Consider the following 16,803-nt stretch of genomic DNA (forward strand, 5'->3'; position numbering starts at 1 on the left):
GGGAATGCTCACCTCTTGGGCAACAGATGAAAAAATATAATGCAAGAGTATTGTGCAATAAGAAATAACATGAATGTTTTCAGACAAATTTGGAAAAACTTGTATAAACTGGTGCAAAGTGAATTCAGTAGAAGTGGAGAACAATTTATACAATAACAGCAACATTACCAAGAAAAACAACTTTGAAAAACTTTGGAACTCTGAGCAATGCAATGACAAACCATAATTCCAGAAGAATTAAGATGAAACATGCTACCTACCTCCTGACAGAGAGGTAACTCAAAATGTAGACTGAAATATATATTATACTTGGCCAGTGGTACATATTTGCCGTGAGGGTTTTATTTTTCCTTTTTGTTCAATTAGGAAGGAGGTATGGGAGGGAGAGAAAAATAAATTCTTGTTAATTGAAAAAATAACAAAATTACATTTAAACTATACTATTCTTTAAAAGTATCCCAGAGAGAGCTCAAGGATGAAGAGTAAATCATACAACATGAGTAACTTTTCCTTCTTTGACTACATTTTTAAACATATGAAATATGAATGAAATGAACACTAAGGATACTCATGAGAGAACAAGGTGGTGATTATTGCTGCAATTATGAAAGGATAGAAGATAGCAGTTTTCTTTGCCTTGATGACAATGAAAGAAGAAGGTAGAGTGCTTTATTTGGTGCTGACAATATACTTGGTACTAATATTCTGGGTACTATCATTGCTTCTCTTTCCCTTAATCTAGCTCTGTCCTCCTGAATCACTGAGCAGCTGCAACTTCCTGATTCCCATGGTGGGGCAGAGGAGTGTGAAGGCAGGCAGGCAGGCAAGATATGTACAAATCTATTATGCCAGTGAAACAGTTCTGAGCCTCTTATAAACAATGCACACCCAGCAAGATGTTTCGGTGTCAGGTGCTAGATTTTCTCTCTCAGTTTCATTTATTTCACTGAAAAAAAAATATTCTTGACCTGATTGCTAGAAAAATCTCTTTACTATGTTTAAATATTTACATGTATGTATATATTTCTCTTCTTCCTCTAAAGAGAATAATAAATTACCTTATTTTCTTTGTCCCTCTTTTTCTCTTTCTATTTACTTTATATAATGTCAAATTTCTATTTCCTCTTCTTTTTGCTTTGTAAAGCTAGGTTGTTCAGTAGATAAAGTGGATAAAGCACTGGGCCTGGAGTCAGGAAGATGAGTCCAAATAAGTTCAGACATTTACTAGCTGGGTGACCCTGGGCAAGTCAGTTAACTTCTGTTTGCCTCAGTTTCCTCATTTGTAAAATGTAGATAATAATAGCACCTGGGTCTATCCTATATGTGCAATAAGAAATAACATGAATGTTTTCAGACAAATTTGGAAAATCTTGTATAAACTGGTGCAAAGTGAATTCAGCTTCCTATATTTTGGGGGGAAGTGCTATAGGATAGAGTAATTTGTCTAATTTTCTACAGAATAGTATAGTTTAAATGTAATTTTATTATTTTTTTCAATTAACAAGAATTTATTTTTCTCTCCCTCCCATACCTCCTTCCTAATTGAACAAAAAGGAAAAATAAAACCAACTACCCTATAGGGTAGATATTACCAATATGATTATTCCCTTTTCATAGAAAAGATATCTCAGGTTGGCAGAAGGTAAGTGATTTGCCTACAGTCACATAGCAAATAAGTATTAGAGACAAAATCTGACCCCATACTTTCCTGGCAAATTACTCTATCCTATAGCACTTCCCAGGATTGTTTTGAAGATCAAATGAGATAATAATTGTAAAGGACTTAACATAGTACCTAGAATATAGTAAATGCTACATAATTGTTAGTTACCATTATTATTACTACTACTATTTTCTAAGGATTTTTTAAAAAATCATCTTTTTTCCCCTAAGAAATCCAAGTTTGGCACTCATTGCCTACCCAAAGAACATGAATGAATGTGATCACATTTCTGAGAACTGCTGGTATTCAGGCTGTTCTGAGTAAGATTTCCATACAATGCAATCAGGTTTTTTTTTTCCACTCTCAAGTAGCATGGACAAATAGGTCTTTATTCTTCTTCAAACGATTTTCCCTGAAGAAGGAAATGACTCATATAGAAAGCATATACAAATTGTGGGTGCTGTGTGGAACATCAGAGCCCTGACTATCACAGTGGAGTTTTAGGTATAGCCTTATTTGCCCAAGGATTGGTTCTACCTCTGAAAAATAAGCCCTTTGCAACAAAGCAATGCAAGCATCTGGTGTCTTCCAAGGATTTTTTTTCTGATTCTGGGAGTGAATGATAATGGCAATAAACAGGCCTAAATTTTCAGTCTGGTTTGTGTTTCCCTGCGTCAAGTAGTCTCTCCAGCCCACATTTAAAACTACAAATCCTGTCATTTAACTTTCAAAGCATAAAGGCCAATTATGTTCTCTTTCTACATTCAAACATCCTCCAGGTGTGGAGATAAATATATTTCTTTCCAGTATTACTAGTTCAGAATCCAAAGATAAAATAAAAAGTTGTTTTTTTAATTTAATTTAATTTTGTTAAAAAAAATCCTTAGCCTGGCATTTAAAGTTTCCCACATTTTGGCTCCAAACTGGCAGCTAGGTGGCACCATAGTGCATAGAGTGCCAGGCCTGGAGTCAGAAAGACCTGAGTTCAAATCCAGCTGCGCTTACTAGCTGTGTGACCCTGGGCAAGTCACTTAATTCTGCTTGCCTCAGTTTCCTCATCTGTAAAATGAGCTGAAGAAGGAAATGGCAAACCACTCCAGCATCTCTGCCAAGAAAACCCCAAATGGGGTCATGAAGAGTCGAACACGAATAAATGACATGTTGCCTCCAAACTCTTGGGTCTTTTGGATCATAGAGTTAGGATTGGAAGGAACGTTAAGGATCATCCCGTTCAACCCCTTTGAATATGCAGATGAAAAACTTGAAGCCCAGGGAAGTTAGACGCTTTATCCAAGTCACACAAGTAGTTAAGTAGCAGGGCTGGCATATTATATCAATGTGCTTTGCTTTTTTTCATTACCGATATCCACAGATTACTCCCGTTTCATTAGAGATCTTATAACAAAGTAAAACATTTAAGCAAAACTAACAATATAGTGACTTCATCTGAAAGTACAAAGTAACATTTCACATCTGCAGCATCCCACTTCTCTGCTTTTAAAAAATTAATAGAAATCTATATTCTCCACATCATTATGAAAAAAGAAAAAGAAAAATACATTTCTGTGTAACAAATATGTATAATCAAGCAAAACAAATTTCCTCAATGGCTATATACAAAAATATGTCTGTCTTAATCTGCACCCTAAATCTGTCGTGTCCCTGATGGGACATAATAGCATTTTTCATCATAGGTCATATCTACCAGATCTATGGATAGGAGAAAAGTTCATGACTAAACAAGCAATGCGTAAGATAAAATAATTTTGATTACATAAATTGAAAAGATTTTTAATAAACAAAATTAATGAAGATTAAAAAGGAAAATTAACTGGGGGGAAAAACTTTGCATCAAGTTTCTCTGATAAAAATCTCATTTCCAAGATGTATAAGGAACTGATTCAAATTTATGAGATAAAAATCAATTCCTCATTTGATTAATGGTCTAAAGATATGAACAGGCAGTTCTTAAAAAAAGAAATGCAAGCTATCTATAGCAATATGAAAAAAAATGTTTCAAATCACTACTAGAAAAATGCAAATTAAAGCAATTCTGAGATTCCGTCTCACACCCATTAGAGTAAAAAAGATGACAAAAAAGAGAAGTGACAAATTTTGGAGGAGCTGTGGAGAAACAGGTACATGGTGCCCTATGAAAAGATACAACCGTTTTGGAAAGCAACTTGAAATTATAAGCTAAAAATTACTAAATAGTACATGCCCAGTTCTACCACAGTTAGACATGTGCCAAAAAGAACTGAGATTTGCACTTGGGTCTTTTGACTCCCAGTTCAATATTCTTTCCACTGCACTATGCTGCCTCCCTAGTTTTCCTACCTTATTTCTCACATGGCCTTCACTTTTTCTCTTATAGTCCTACTGGACTACTAGATGTTTCTTTGTCATTCTTTTTCCTCTGCCATCTTTGTGTAATTTGCATAGGCCACACCCAGTACCTCAAAATGCACTCCCTCCTCATCCCTACTTGCTGATGAGAACCTTCACTTCCAAAGAAACCAGGTTAACTGCCTTTCCTGATTTTCCCAGCTGAAATTTCAAAGGCTCAAAGGCATATAGGTTTATAACTTGAAGGTAACTTTGAAATGATTTAGAATGATTCCTTCCTTTTATATTATCTAGAAACAGAAACTGAGGTGAGAAAAGTAAAGCAGGAAGTCACACAGGTGGTCTTTTACTGCTCAGATTTTCCCTACAATGCTTTGTCTGGATCGTCCCTTGGCCCTTATCACATTCTACATTCTACACTATATGAAATTTATTGTACATATGTTACATCCTCCCTAGGAGATAGTAACCTCTTCAATTCTATTCAAGTCAGCAAACATCTACTAAGTGCCAATGATGTGCGAAGCTATTTCCTACCTGTGTGACCTCAAGAAGCCAGCAGGTTGGACTAAATTCTCTCCAGGATCCCCTGCTGTCCTCAATCTTTGGTTCTTATGAACCGAATTGAACTATGCCTTGAAGAAGTTACCATACAGGAGGCTGAAAATAAATTCCTTCATGAAGTATGTTCCCTATCTCTTCAAAGTTTTCTTTTCCCCTTATCATTACCATAATGTATTCTAATTATTCAAAACAGCAAAAGGATTTTTGAAAAATTAATTTAAAGAGCAGAGTGATCAATGTATATCATGTAGGTCTCTAGGAATGTGTCCAAGAATTTTCAATGTTCTGTACCATCACAGGACCCTAAAGTTGGGTGGGATTTAGCAAACATGTAGTCCTGCCCATCAAATGAATCCTCTCTATACCATCCACAACAAATAGTCTTCCTGCCTTGACTTTAACACTTTCAATGATAGAGAACTCACTACTTTATGATATAGTCCATTCTATTTAGGGGCACTTCTAATTGTGAGGAAATTATCTGATATGTTGGGCTGAAACCTGTCTGTCCATAACTTCTATTTCCTGATTCTAGTAGTCCCTTCTGAAGCCAAAACAGCAAGTCTAATCCATCTGTTATGACGCGGCCGCTGCAGTGATGAGCATGAGACCAGCTCAGTGCTCAGTAACCCGGAGACACATGGATGAGGCGGGAGACAGCAAGGTGGCAGAAGCTCCGTTTATTGAGTGCAGTTAGCTGTCTTTTATGGCCCTAGTGATGCATGTTCAAAGCGTGATCCCCCTGTGATAGCCAATCATCAGGTCTGCTGGAGCTCGTGTCAGGACTCATCTCCCATTGAGAGGAGAGCCAAACCAACAGTGGGAGCTGCATGTCAGCAAAGGAGAGGTCCTGGGAGACTTCCTTATTTTTGCCACGCAACTATGTTGTGACCCTCAGCTTCTACTGATAGAAGCTAGAACTCCCATGGGAAAGTTCCCTCAACAGAGCTCTCATGAGACCGTGAGACATTCACCCTAACACTGTTATAATCCTTCCAACCTTTGCAGACAACAGCCACATCCCTCCCAGTAAAACACCCCCTCAGTTTCTTCAAACAACCATCATGTGACATCATTTCAAGTAGCCCTCACTCTCGTGGCTTTTCTCTTAACTTGCTTCACTTTGTCCCCTTCCTTCCTAAAAGATGGAGCCCAGAACTCACAGAATCAGCTCAGAGTTTGAAGAGACCTCAGTGTCTCCAAGTATCTATGTATTCAAGTGAAGAGAAACTCAATCCTCCTTCATCGTTGAATGGGAATCAGCAGTTGTGTTGCTGTGGCAGAATCAGTGAAGAGATTGTAGGGAGTTGGAAAACGTACATGAGCAGCTGGAATCATTTTATCAGCAATCCGTTTTCTGTGCAACGGCTTAGCAATTGAGGAACATTCCACATACACGTTGCCCTGAGCTCTGATCAATATACACATGGATGGCTTATCCATGCTTGTTACATTCTTCAGTCTCATTGTTTTTAATCTCTGTATCCCAGCCAACCCAACCAAGTTCATCTTTTGCTTGAGGTTAAACAGTTTGAAGAACTAGAAACACTGTTACAAGGAGTTTCATACAAGCATCTGCAGCTAGCTCAGTGATAGTATAGTCCAAACTATACCTAAAAAAAGAATTCTGTCTGTATCACACCATACAAATAGTCTTCCAGGCTTTGCTTGAAGTCTTCCAATGAGGAGGAACCTACAACTTCCCCAGGAAGCCCAGTCTACTTTTTGATAACTGTAATAGGAAGTTGTTCCTTATATTTCATCAGTTTGTCTCTTTTGCAGCTCCTACCCATTGTTTTGCCTTCTGGGACCAAGCAAAATAAGTTTATCCCCTCTTTCCTTACAGCCCTTCAAATACCTGAAAACTGGCATCTTCCTCTGGAAGCTTCTCAAGGCTAATCCCTACTTCCATCAACTGATCTTCTTATTGATTAATTCAAGGAACTTGACTATCCTCTTTCCTTCCTCCAGAGATTCTCCAACTTATCATTGCCTTTTCTGAACTGAATACCAGAACTGAACATTATATTCCTGATGTGGTCTTGATTAGAGCAGATTACAGAAGAACCATCAGCTCCTTATTCCTGAAAGTTGTTCCATTAATGTCCTTCCTTTAATTCAGTCTGAGATCATATTAACTTTCTTAGCTGCCGTGTCACAAATTTTTGACTCATATTGAGCTTGAAGATCCTTGTAAAATTAAGAGTTATCTAGACATGCTGGACTTTCCCCTCACATACATACATCACACAAGAAGTTAATTTTTTTTAACCCAGTGTCAGACTTTATCTTCATCCCTATTAAATTATTTCTTCTTATTAAATTTGACCCGATGTTCTAAGCCTGTGAAGTCTTGAGGGGGTGGGGGAGATTCCCAGCTCTGTCATACAATTTGTTAGCTATATGCCCCAGTTTTGTGTCATATGCAAATTTGACACTGATACCACTATATAAGGCTTTGATTAATAATACTATTAACTAGCAGAGGAACAAGCACAGACCCCCACTGTGGACCACTGAAGAACTCGGTGTTAATACAACTGCCTTCTAAAATCCTTTATAGCTCATGGAATTTTCCTAATAAGACATCATTAGCTAAACAAAATCATGAGACGTCAAACGCCTATGAGGACTCTCTTTGACATAGCTATCGAAGTTTGGTGACTCCCCCTAAATCTAACACAAAAAGCCAGCCAGAGAAAAAGCCTGGTTCAGAATGTGGCTACATTTATTGTTCAATCGTTTTCAGTTGGTCCGATTCGTTGAAACCCCATTTGGGATTTTCTTGGAAGAGATAATTGAGTGGTTTGCCATTTCCTTCTCCAGCTCATTTTACAGATGAGGAAACTGAGGCAAACAGGATTAAATGACTTGTCCAGGGTCACATAGCCAGTGTCTGAGGTCAGATTTGAACTCAGAAAGATGACTCTTCCTGACTCCATTTCTGGCACTCTATCCACTTTACTACCTGACCATCCAATAGCTACATTAGCAGCACAATAAGGAGTCGTCACCTTTAAAACGCTCACAAAAAGTTTTAACCTAAAATCAACAGATTTTCTTTCAAAATAAATCACATTGGCTGTCACAGGACAGAAGCACCATTCACTAAGCTGCCACCAGGATACTACCTGAGTGGGACAGTGTGATAATCCTCTGCTGTTCTGCCACCAATCTTTGTAGCTGCTCCATTTGCTGCTTCAACACCTGTTCCTGTGCTCCTGGAATCTGAAAACCAAAACGATATATACACATCATGCCGATGATGCCACGATACTACTGTCCTCGCCCATATAGCTTTGGCCACACTGCAAGTCATTCACAGATACCAACTAAAGTGCTTTTTATTTCCTTTAGTGCAAATCTGACCATTTCATTCCCCCATTCAGAAATGTGAGATGTACAAATTTAGAGATATCTCCACTCCAAATGTTCAATTAAAAGAGAAAGAAACAGAGATGACCTTTGTCAAGCCACAGTCGGACACATTGTACCTTGATCCCCGCGTGGTGATAGCATTTTTGGTCCTCCTCAAGAATCAAAGACAATAATCAACCAAACTCCAGTGGCTCCCTGTTGCCTCTATGATAAAGATTCTACGTCTGACTTTTAAAGCCCTTCACAAACTAACCCCAACCTATCTTTCCAGACTCATTACTCCCCTTCCTGGACTCTAGCATCTATCCAAATTGGCCTCTTCACTGTTCTTTATATGGGACACTTCATCTGCCATCTCTGTACCTTTGCATTCGACATCATACATGCCAGTCAAGAACTCCCTCTTTGCCTCCACCCCATAGAATCCCTCTCCTCTTTCTGCGCCCAACTCAAGCACCACCTTTTACATAATGCCTTTCTTTTTTTCTTTTTTTTTTTTTGGTAAGGCAATTGAGGTTAAGTGACTTGCTCAGGGTCACACAGGTAGTAAGTGTTAAGTCTCTGAGGCCGGATTTGAACTCAGGTCCTCCTGACTCCAGGGCCGGTGCTCTATCTGCCACCTAGCTGCCCCATGATGCCTTTCTTGATACCAACTGCTGATGCTCTCATTCTCTAATTACCTATGTATCTATCTTGTATTTTTTTGGATTATATACATATATACATATACACACACACATATATATATATATATCCTGAATGTACCTATATATGTACATGTTTTCTGTCCCAATAGAATGTATACAGCTTAAGGAAAAACAATTACTTTTTCTTTGTATCTGCTTGGCCTAGTTTATAGTAAGCACTTGATCAATGCTTGCTGATTGTTAACTAATTAATTTTACAATTATCTATTTTGATTGTCATTTTACAGTTTAGGAAACTGCCATTCAGAGAAGTGCAATGATTTACCTAAAGTCACATGTTACCCAAAGTCAGAGCTAGGACTCTGGTTAGCCAGCTCCTGGTTAATGGTCTTTCTACTACCCTCCCATTCACGTTACCTTTGTCTTCTGACAACAGCATTGTGAAAAGGATTCTATTGCCATGCTTTTCAACATAAAGGTGGGGCAGTTAAGCTAAATTAAACCACAGTTTGTTTGTGGCTAAACACACCATGGTATATGCTACCCACCTCTTACCAGAGAGGTGATGGGCTTAAAATGAAGAATGACACACACATTTTTGGATACAGACAATATAGGAATTTGTTTTATTTTATTATACATATTTGTTGAGAGGGTTTTCTTTTCCTTTTTTTATTATTCAATGGGGGAGGGAAGTGGGATGGAGAGAGAAATGAATGCTTATTAATCAGAAAAAATAATTAAATTTGAGGGGAAAGAATTTGGGACTTAGTAGTTGTATGACAAAGAAAATAAAAGGACATATGAAAATTGAAAAAGGCATCTCTGTTTCTTTCTCTTTTAATTGGTTGGGGAATATCTCTCTCTACCATTTTGTCACAAATGCCCATCTCTTTTCTTCCTCAAAGTAGTCTTTCTTCCTCCTTGGCTGTATCTCAAGCCACCTGTACTGCTTAATGAACCCCCTCCTTCCTCTGAGTCAACATGGTCCAATTTCATTTAACTACTTTCTCTCCAGTGAAAGAAGGGCTTGAAATTCCCCAACCATTTTTGACTTTCTAAATTACCTTTTTTTTATGTTTTTTAAAAAAAAATTCTTGTACCAAAGGAAGTCTCACAGTATAAAGGGGGAAGTATGTATTCATAAATGAAGATGATTTAGTCATATCAACAAAAATAAATTTTAAAAAAAAACATAGTTCTTCAGTCCCTGGCACAGTATCTTGTATATAGTAGGTGCCTAATAAATGTTTGTTGAAATGAAATGAAACTGAACACTGAATAATAGTAATAACCAAGTCTGGCTCTGGAGAAGAATTGAGGAAATGTATCTCCTTCCTTTTAGGAAAGGGGGGCAGGGGACTATGGGTATGGAATGGCAGATATACTATTAAATGTAGTCACTGAGTTGGTTGGTGTTGCTTAGCTGTTTCTCTTTGTTGCAAGGGAAGAATCTTTGTTGAGGGACAGATGTAGAATATATCCAAAACTAAAAAAACACCAAGAAAAGTTTTTTATTAAAAAATAAAATAAATTCCCCAGCCACCGTCACTCCTCTTTCTCCACCATCCCACCGCCAAACTGCCTTCCAGTCACAACTCACCCGAGTCCAAAAAGAAGCCATTACTTAATGTAATTACTTAATTACATGATACTGAAGCTCTAGCCCCACATTTCTAGTTTCTCTATTGGATTAGCACCTTTCTCCCTTCTGGCTTTGCCTGCTGTGTTTTGGTTTTTGGTTTTGGGGGGTTTTTTTCTTTATTTTTTTTTGTCTTCCTCACATCTCATCTTCCTCTTTTGCCCCATGTTTCCCATAGCAGTTAATGAGTATGATGTGTCTTCTACTCTCACACTCCAAGGAACCTCTGTTGACAGGGAGGCTATGCTAGAAATGTCAGCATGGATAGGGATTTTCTCGGCAAGATTTCCCCAACCAGGAAGTTTCAAAAAAGCATAAGGAAAGGAGCATGAGAAAAGACTGGACACAAGAAGATGAAGGAAGGCTATGATCCTATGCCAACATTTAGCCCCCTGTCAGCATCACTTTGTTGTCACCTCGATAACAGAGCTTGCACCTTGAGATAGCTTCTAAAAACATCCTGCAATGAAAGCTTCTGAAAAAGCTGCCAAAGAGTTGGCCAAAGTCAGTTACTTAGAAGAGGGTCCTGAGAATCCCTGAGGGATGGTTTGAAGTTATACACTGAGTGGTCAGAGGATAAACAAGGACCAGACTTTGTAAGAACAAGAAAACATAAAATAGCTTCCCAACCCATCAGAAGACGAGAGGCCTCAAATCAAGCTGAAGGACATGGAAGATAAAAAGCCATTTCAAAATCTTTTTTCTCAATAAAAAATTACTAGTGGAAAGAGAAAAGGGGTCCAGACACCACTGAATTTTATTTCACTCTGATTTATTCAAGAAGGTTAAAGTTAACCCTGGATCTATGTTTTTTATGTGGAATGTATGAAGAAAGAGATCAAGCAGCAATTTTCCCCCCAGCTAAGTCAATTCTGTCTGGCACAGAAACGGCTAGAAAAGGGAGCTACATGACTGCTTGCACTCAGTGCTAGAGCAGTCTCTGGATTTCCCATAGTTCAACACTCTCAGATTTCTAAGGTCCTTTTTCTTTTATCATCATATAGTCATTTCTCTTATCTAAATATAGAGGCTGCTGTTGACTACTTACTTGGGGAGCAGAAGGCAGTGTCTCTGAAGGGCCACTTACTTTTGTGGCCTGAAGGTACCCAGTTGGATTTCTGCTGCATGTCATTAAAGGAAAGAGTAAGACTGAGTTGGCCAAAATGTTCGATTGCTGGTCATCATCAGAATCTTGACTTGGCTTTGCTTCCTCCTCTGGAACCGTGTTCCTCACTGCCAAGTCACAGTTTGTTGAGTAACATAAGGGTGCCAGCTGCTCAGTGAAGGTGTTGGGCACACTTTCATTCATACTCAAGGACAAAGGGAACATAACTTTTCCTGAATTCTTATTAGGAAGGGGTAGTTTGCTTTGGGGGAATGTGCCAGCCAACTTGGTTACGGGGTCCTTAGACATCACTGATGCTGAAGAGGATTTCAGTTTCCACAATCAGAGCTGCATCTGCCCAATTGCTGATTAAAAAAACAACAGCGACAGGATTACTATCTCGGGTGGCACCAATAGGCTGCCTCTAATATTTCTAAAATCGAGAGAAGCTTTCTTCTGGCATTGACATTCAGATTGACATTCAGATAAAAAGCAGAGAAAAACAGAGAAGAAAAAAAATGTCAGAGAACAAATCTCTACAAGCAAAACGACCAAGTCCTAGTGCCAACAATAGCCATTTTAACAATCGAAAAGATTTGACTTTAATCATCCATTGGGGGTGGGGACAGAGACAGGATTATGTGTAAATGTTTAAAATGTTGTCCATTGTTTGGTGTCTCAGAAGGTGTTACGTCCTACTCTCTTTCAAGTCCCATTTTAAATGCTCCTCCCTGCTGTTAGAGAATTACAGTTATTTCCTATCCTTGGCTGCTTTTTAGATTTACTTGTTATTACAGGAACAGTACAGCCATCTGCTGGGTTGTTTCTCCAAGAATTTTTCTATTCACAATTTTGTCACTGGTGCTGTGGAGGGAATTCTTGCACTGGGGAAGAGGTTGGATATAACTGATAGCTCAGGTCCCTTCCTGTTCTATAATTCTTTGATTCTGTGATAATATTTAGAAAGCTTAGAAAAGACATTATAATGATAATAGCATTTATATGGCACTTTAAGGTTTGCAAAATGCTTTACACATCTTATCTGATTTGATCCTCACAACAACCCTGAGAGGTAAGTGTTGTTATTACCGCCATTTTACAATGAGAAACCTGACACAAACAGAGGTGAAGTGACTTGCCCAGAGTTGTACAGCTAATAAGTGTCTGAAGGAGAATTTGAACTTGGCCCTCTGGAGTTCAGATCCTCTGCTCCATCCATTATGTGCCCAAGCTGCCATTATGGCATCTACCTTTTATCAACTCTTACAAAGGGACAGAAACTTAAGTGCAGCCCAATCTGAAGTCGGTCACAGGAGGAGATTTCCTCAGTTCTTACCCTCCCTAGCACAGAGCTTGTATTAATGAGCTTTTCAACATTTCATTCTCTCCTTTCTATCCCTCTCATCTCCATATCTCACAATGTCACTCCTTCACTATGATCTTTGACTTCTTCCCATGTCGAGCCTTCTTATATCCTTTCTTTCTTCCTCTGACTTTGTCACTCCCAACAAAAATTCTCATTTACCTTTCTCAAAACTTTTCTTCATCAATTTTCTTTAAGAGTCTAACTCATGGGTTTCTAACTCTTCGAATATTTGATTTCTAATAGTGTCAGCAAGTCCATAAGCATTTTTAAGCACCGAGTTGTGCTCATTTTATTTCCACCACACAATAAACATAAAGACAACTTAATTGGACTGCAGTATTCAAAATCAGAGTTCACCAAGGGAAGTAAAAGATAGAGAAGAAGAGTATCGAATGCTGAGCTCTGCATTGGTAAAAAGGACTCCCCACACTAACAAAGTGGCAGATCTTCAAAGTATAGGATATTAAAGAGCATTAGACTTTGGGGTCAGAAGACCTGGGTTCAATGTCTTCATTCAATATCTGGGTTCATTGTTACTAGCTATGTGATCTTGGACAAGCCTCAATCTCATTTAGGCTGATTTTCCTCAGTTACAAAATGAGGAATATTGGAATAGATAATCTCTAAGATCCTTCCTGTTCTAAAATCCTATTGTTCCTATTGTAACTCTATAGAATAACCTGCTCCATTATTAATATTGGGATATTATTGTCTATGTCTATGTTGTCTATGACTCCAGTGCTTTGCAATCATCAAAACACTACACTAATTGTGTTTTCTACTAACCAGAAGACTTTCTAGGTAACTACTTTATGAAAATTTCTGAAATGACTTCATTTTCTATCTTACAATTTTTCAAGTGACAAAATAGTTTTTTGAAACTTTCATTCTTGCTACCATCAATCCAATTATCCAAGATAAATTTCAATCTTTTTTTTCTGTATCAATCCAACACTGTTCTCTGACCATTTACCTAATTCCCATAATAATAATAATGGTCAAGTTTCTTAACTTCTCTCAGTCTCAGTTTTTTCATCTGTAAAATGGGGACAATAATAGCACCCATCTCACTGGGTCATTGTGAAAACTCAATGAGATAACATATGTATAGTGTTTTGCAAACCTTAAAGTGCTTTAAAATGCTACTTATTATTATTATTATTGTTATTATTATTATTATTGCTCAATTCTAGTAACAAAAATTTCCCATACATTTTTAGTTACTATTGTTGGTATTATATAACATGGGTCTATTTAATCACACAGCAGTAAAAATTTATATACTTCTGTGATTCAATGGAGCCATGATATTATGGATATTGGGTGGCTGTTCCCAGCACTGGTGTGAATTGCAACCTATTCAACCCTCCCACCCTCTGAGATTTCCATAAATCCTCCATAGAAGATTCACCCAACATCTCTTTGATGATATCATCCTTTTATAGGATCAGAGGTCTTCCTGCAAGTCTTTCAATATATTGTGGATGGAAATTCAATACAAGAATTCTCCATCTGTTTCCCCTCACTTGATAAATGACCAGCCCACCTCCTTTTCTGGTCACACATATCATCAGTGATATCTTTTTCATCACTTCTTATGAATCAATCATTGTTAGTAATGTGCTGCAATCTGCTTAGAACCACCATGATTTCCATTTCACTGAGTCACCTGTAATTTTGGTTCTTTGGAGATCATGGTGTTCCATGATTCACAGGCAGATAGTAGCACTGGGAAAACATTAGCATTTTTTTTTTTGGCTAGGCAGTGGGGTTAAGTGACTTGCCCAGGGTCACACAGCTAGTAAGTGTTATGTGTCTGAAGTCACATTTGAACTCAGGTCCTCCTGAATCCATGGCCGGTACTCTATCCACTGCACCACCTAGCTGCTCCAAAACATTAGCATTTTAAAGATGGGTTTTGGCAACAGGAAACAATTTAGGATCCTTGAAAGTAAAGTACAGTTTCCAAAATATACTCTAACTCACTTTCTTCCTCCAATTAAATTTTTGGGCCCAGATTTTTATCTATGTACATGATGAACTATATTTTTCAATATTTTTTTTTAAATCCTCAGGTAAGGGGGAAAAAGTTACCTGAAACTGGCCTGGGGTTTGGGAGCAGGAAGAAAACAGCCATGTTTAGGAAAATAAATGCATATTAGAGAAATGATTCCTTAAAGCTAGAGTTAGCCTCAGAGAGGATCTCAAATCTACAACTTTGGGTTGGTGTGCAAACTCCAGCAAAACATATTCCTGGGCTGGCATGTAAGGAAACGAAAAATTCTCAGTTTACATATTCTTTCTCCTTCCCCCACTTTTGCTAACTAAAGCCCAATAGACAAACAAAAAGCCCAATATAAACCTCCAGTTCTACGTAATGACAAACCCATTCTAACTAGCTCATTAATCAAATGAGAATATTTGCAAAGCTTTAGCACAGTACCTGGCACATCTTAAGAACTTAATAAATTCTTCTGCCCTCCCCTTCTTATTCTTTCACTGACTACAAATATATAGAAGGGAATTAGAATTTTGATTTTGTTCCACATAATTTCATTTCATTGATATCTGGTTTTAGCAATTCATAGTTATAGGAGTAGTTTGTCCATGAAAATACTTTGGATGTTTCTTTAGAGGCTACAAGGAATAGAATTGTTGAAGGCAAGGGAGGGATATGAGTAATTAAGAGATAAATATGGTTATGGATACTGGCAACATATCAAGTTACTTCAAAATTCAATTTCCAACATGTCAGTTTAAAAAAATAACAACTTGAAAATGAACAAGCCCCTTACCACAAAGCAAGACTAAAAGAAATCTTTGGGGTGAAGGGAAGGGAACAAGAAGGAAATGAGGGGAGGAAAACAGAATATCACTGAGAAAACTAACACAAGGGACTTTTACCAGTTCTCAGACTCAGACTGAAACTTCAGCGCCTCCTGAATCTTTACTGGGAAGTAGGTAGCAAGAAGTCCTTCGTTTCAGGACATGGTTTATTGGGGAACATGTCAAATGCAGTGAACATCCTTGCTGATTGCTTTTACTGAGATCCTTTGAAGCCTCCCTCCCCTTCCACCGCTGCCTCTGCTTTAGTAACCACAGTAACCATAAACAGTGCCCATGGACTGGAAAGGGTGGGGTGTTTGGCCCTATGGCCCTTTTGAAATAGATCTGTGGTTACAAAGCTTGAGAACTAACTGCTTTGCATCTGGGGCAGGAGCACTGGGATGGAGCTAGAGGATTTTGAAGCTACGGAATTCTGGGAGGTTGGGCAGATTCTTAACAACCGGGAAGAATGCACAGAGACACTAGCCTACCCCTGGGGTCATAACGGATTAGCTCAAATCCAGAAAGGCCACCCAGGCAGGTCCTGTTAAAACCTCGAGTCCTGGCCAGATTCAAGCAGCCAAAAGCCTGACTCCATCCCAGTAGGTGCAAGTGTTCAAGTTAATCCTCATTATTGCTTGGAATTGCACCCTCAAATCCCACCACCACTAGCAACCATTCTGGTACAATTCAGGATTGGGCCAGCAGTGATTTGGGACTATGGGATCGAAAATGATGGAGGCACCCGAGAGTCTCAGACTAGGAGTTGAGACAGCTAGTTTTGATGACCATCTACTGAATTTGCTTTATAAACCTGGCCAAAGCTCTGTGTCGTTCAGTATTTCCTCTCTTTTCCTGTCTATTGGAGATGAATGTATCTGTTCTCTAGCGGCTGCTTCTCAAAAATGTCAAAAAATGATGATAATCTATTCTAGATAAATAAATAATCTCTATAAAAAGTATTTTGAGCTTCTCTGGGAACATTCAAATCTTTTTTCCTTCCCTTATCCCATTTGCCTCCCAACTTGAAGTATACATAATCAAGACAATCATAGGGGCCCCAAAACATACCAACTCTATCCTAATGGCCTTGAAAGATATTATCTCTTTCCTGCCTCAGATAATATGATGCTCCATATAACATAGGCTAAGATAGACTTGCAGCAATGGTGTTGGGTAAAGTTGGGGCTCGAGGAAGAGGGGTCTTTGTACAGGGGCTACTAGTTGATTGCCCCTTTCAGGGGTCCCTCACCTAATCCATACTTT

General features: G+C 38.3%; 1 protein-coding gene across 1 annotated transcript in view; it reads right to left on the minus strand.

Annotated features, from left to right (window-relative positions):
- LOC114029208 (centromere protein J-like) overlaps positions 1–15,938 on the minus strand; it is a 41,750-nt gene extending 25,812 nt beyond the window's left edge. Inside the window, exons 1-3 of the mRNA XM_027843568.1 lie at positions 15,616–15,938; positions 11,289–11,710; positions 7,705–7,801 (exon numbers count right to left, since the gene is read on the minus strand). Coding sequence (XP_027699369.1) covers positions 7,705–7,801; positions 11,289–11,654 — 463 coding nt within the window. The 5' untranslated portion in view covers positions 11,655–11,710; positions 15,616–15,938. The remainder of the gene's footprint in view (positions 1–7,704; positions 7,802–11,288; positions 11,711–15,615) is intronic.
- Positions 15,939–16,803: the final 865 nt, after the last annotated feature.

The sequence above is a fragment of the Vombatus ursinus genome, unplaced genomic scaffold (genome assembly GCF_900497805.2).
Source record: "Vombatus ursinus unplaced genomic scaffold, bare-nosed wombat genome assembly UNPS02014923.1, whole genome shotgun sequence".
Lineage (NCBI taxonomy): Eukaryota > Metazoa > Chordata > Mammalia > Diprotodontia > Vombatidae > Vombatus > Vombatus ursinus.